The sequence below is a fragment of the Pelodiscus sinensis genome, chromosome 9 (genome assembly GCF_049634645.1).
Source record: "Pelodiscus sinensis isolate JC-2024 chromosome 9, ASM4963464v1, whole genome shotgun sequence".
In the NCBI taxonomy this organism is placed as follows: Eukaryota; Metazoa; Chordata; order Testudines; family Trionychidae; genus Pelodiscus; species Pelodiscus sinensis.
Genome location: NC_134719.1, coordinates 4,514,888 through 4,516,386, shown reverse-complemented (window position 1 = coordinate 4,516,386; position 1,499 = coordinate 4,514,888). Strand labels below are relative to the sequence as shown.

General features: G+C 74.2%; 1 protein-coding gene across 1 annotated transcript; it reads right to left on the bottom strand.

Moving 5' to 3' along the window:
- Positions 1–348: 348 nt before the first annotated feature.
- Positions 349–1,140, bottom strand: FOXE3 (forkhead box E3). Its single transcript, XM_075937114.1, has one exon. The coding sequence runs from the start codon at positions 1,138–1,140 to the stop codon at positions 349–351; it is 792 nt and encodes a 263-aa protein (XP_075793229.1).
- Between the last annotated feature and the right edge of the window lie 359 nt (positions 1,141–1,499).

The following is a 1,499-nucleotide window of genomic DNA, read 5'->3' as shown; positions in this document are numbered from 1 at the left end:
CCGCCACCGGTTTTATTGCGCACCCCTGCATTCCGCGGTGCATTACAACGTGTTGCCTGCCAGGAGCGCCCGCAGGAGACCGCGCACGCATATGCCCTGCACCACACGTTTCACAGCGCAGGTAGGCAAGGCAACTGGAGGCGAAAGACAGGGGATGCGCCCGGACAGTGCGCAGCTCCGGCAAGCCCTGGCAGGGACCCCGGTGGTGCGGGGGCAGTCCCTGTAAAATGTCAGTGCCTTTTCACCCCGCCGAAGACCACACCGTGTCTGGAGGGGTTCCCAGGCCGGCGGAAGGAGCCCACCTCTGCCCCGCAGCGCGTCCAGTGCGTCCCTTCCCGGCGCGGCGCCTCACAGGTACCGCTCCAGCCCGGAGGCGAAGCCGGGCTGGCGGGCGTAGGCGGGCGCGGCGCCGAACGGCGGCAGCAGCGGCTCTGCGGGGGCCATCCGGGCGCCGGGGGCCGCGGCGTAGGGGGCGTAGGCGGGCTGCGGCGGGGCGGCGAAGGGGCAGGCGGGCTGCGGCGGGAAGCAGGCGGGCTCGGCGCAGGCCAGCTCGGCGCCCAGCTCGGCGCCGCCCAGGAGGCTGTCGATGCTGAAGGCGCGCGGGTAGGGAGCGGGCGGCGGTGCGGGGCTGTAGGCGGCGGCGGGCGGGTACAGGGCGGGCGCGGCGGCGGGGTAAGCCGGGTAGGGGCTGGGCTCGGCCCGCTTGAAGCGCTTGCGGCGGCGCAGGAAGCTGCCGTTGTCGAACATGTCCTCGGCCGCCGGGTCCAGCGCCCAGTAGTTGCCCTTGCCCGGGCGGCCCGGCTCCCGCGGCACCTTGACGAAGCAGTCGTTGAGGGTGAGGTTGTGGCGGATGCTGTTCTGCCACTTCTTGGCGTTGTCGCGGTAGAAGGGGAAGCGCTCGGTGATGAAGCGGTAGATGCCGCCCAGCGTCAAGCGCCGCTCGGCCGCCTGCGCCAGCGCCATGGCGATCAGCGCGATGTAGCTGTAGGGCGGCTTGCCCCGCGGCACCGGCCGCTTGCGCCGCCGCCCGCCGCCCGACGGGCCGCCCGCCGCCTCCGGCTCCTCGGGGGCCGGCGGGGCGGGCGAGCCCGGGGAAGGCGGCGGCGAGCCCGGGAAGTAGGAGAAGCCGGCCGCGTCCATGGGCGCTGGGCAGAGCGAGGGCAGCTTCCCGGCCCGTCGGGTTTATATCCCTGGCGCCGCCAAGCCGGCAGCCTGCACCGCACGGCGGGGCCCACCCCTCCGCCACCCTGCTCTGCCCCCCGTCATGCCCTGCCCCCACCCACCTGCACCCCCGCCACCCGGCTTTGGCCCCACCCCTCTGCGCCCCCCCTAATCCCCCACCCATCTGCACCCTCGTCATGCCCCCCTTCCCCGCCACCCGGCTTTGGCCCCACCCCTCTGCGCCCCCCCTAATGTCCCCACCCATCTGCACCCCCGTCATGCCCCCCTTCCCCGCCACCCGGCTTTGGCCCCACCCCTCTGCGCCCCCCTCCTAATGC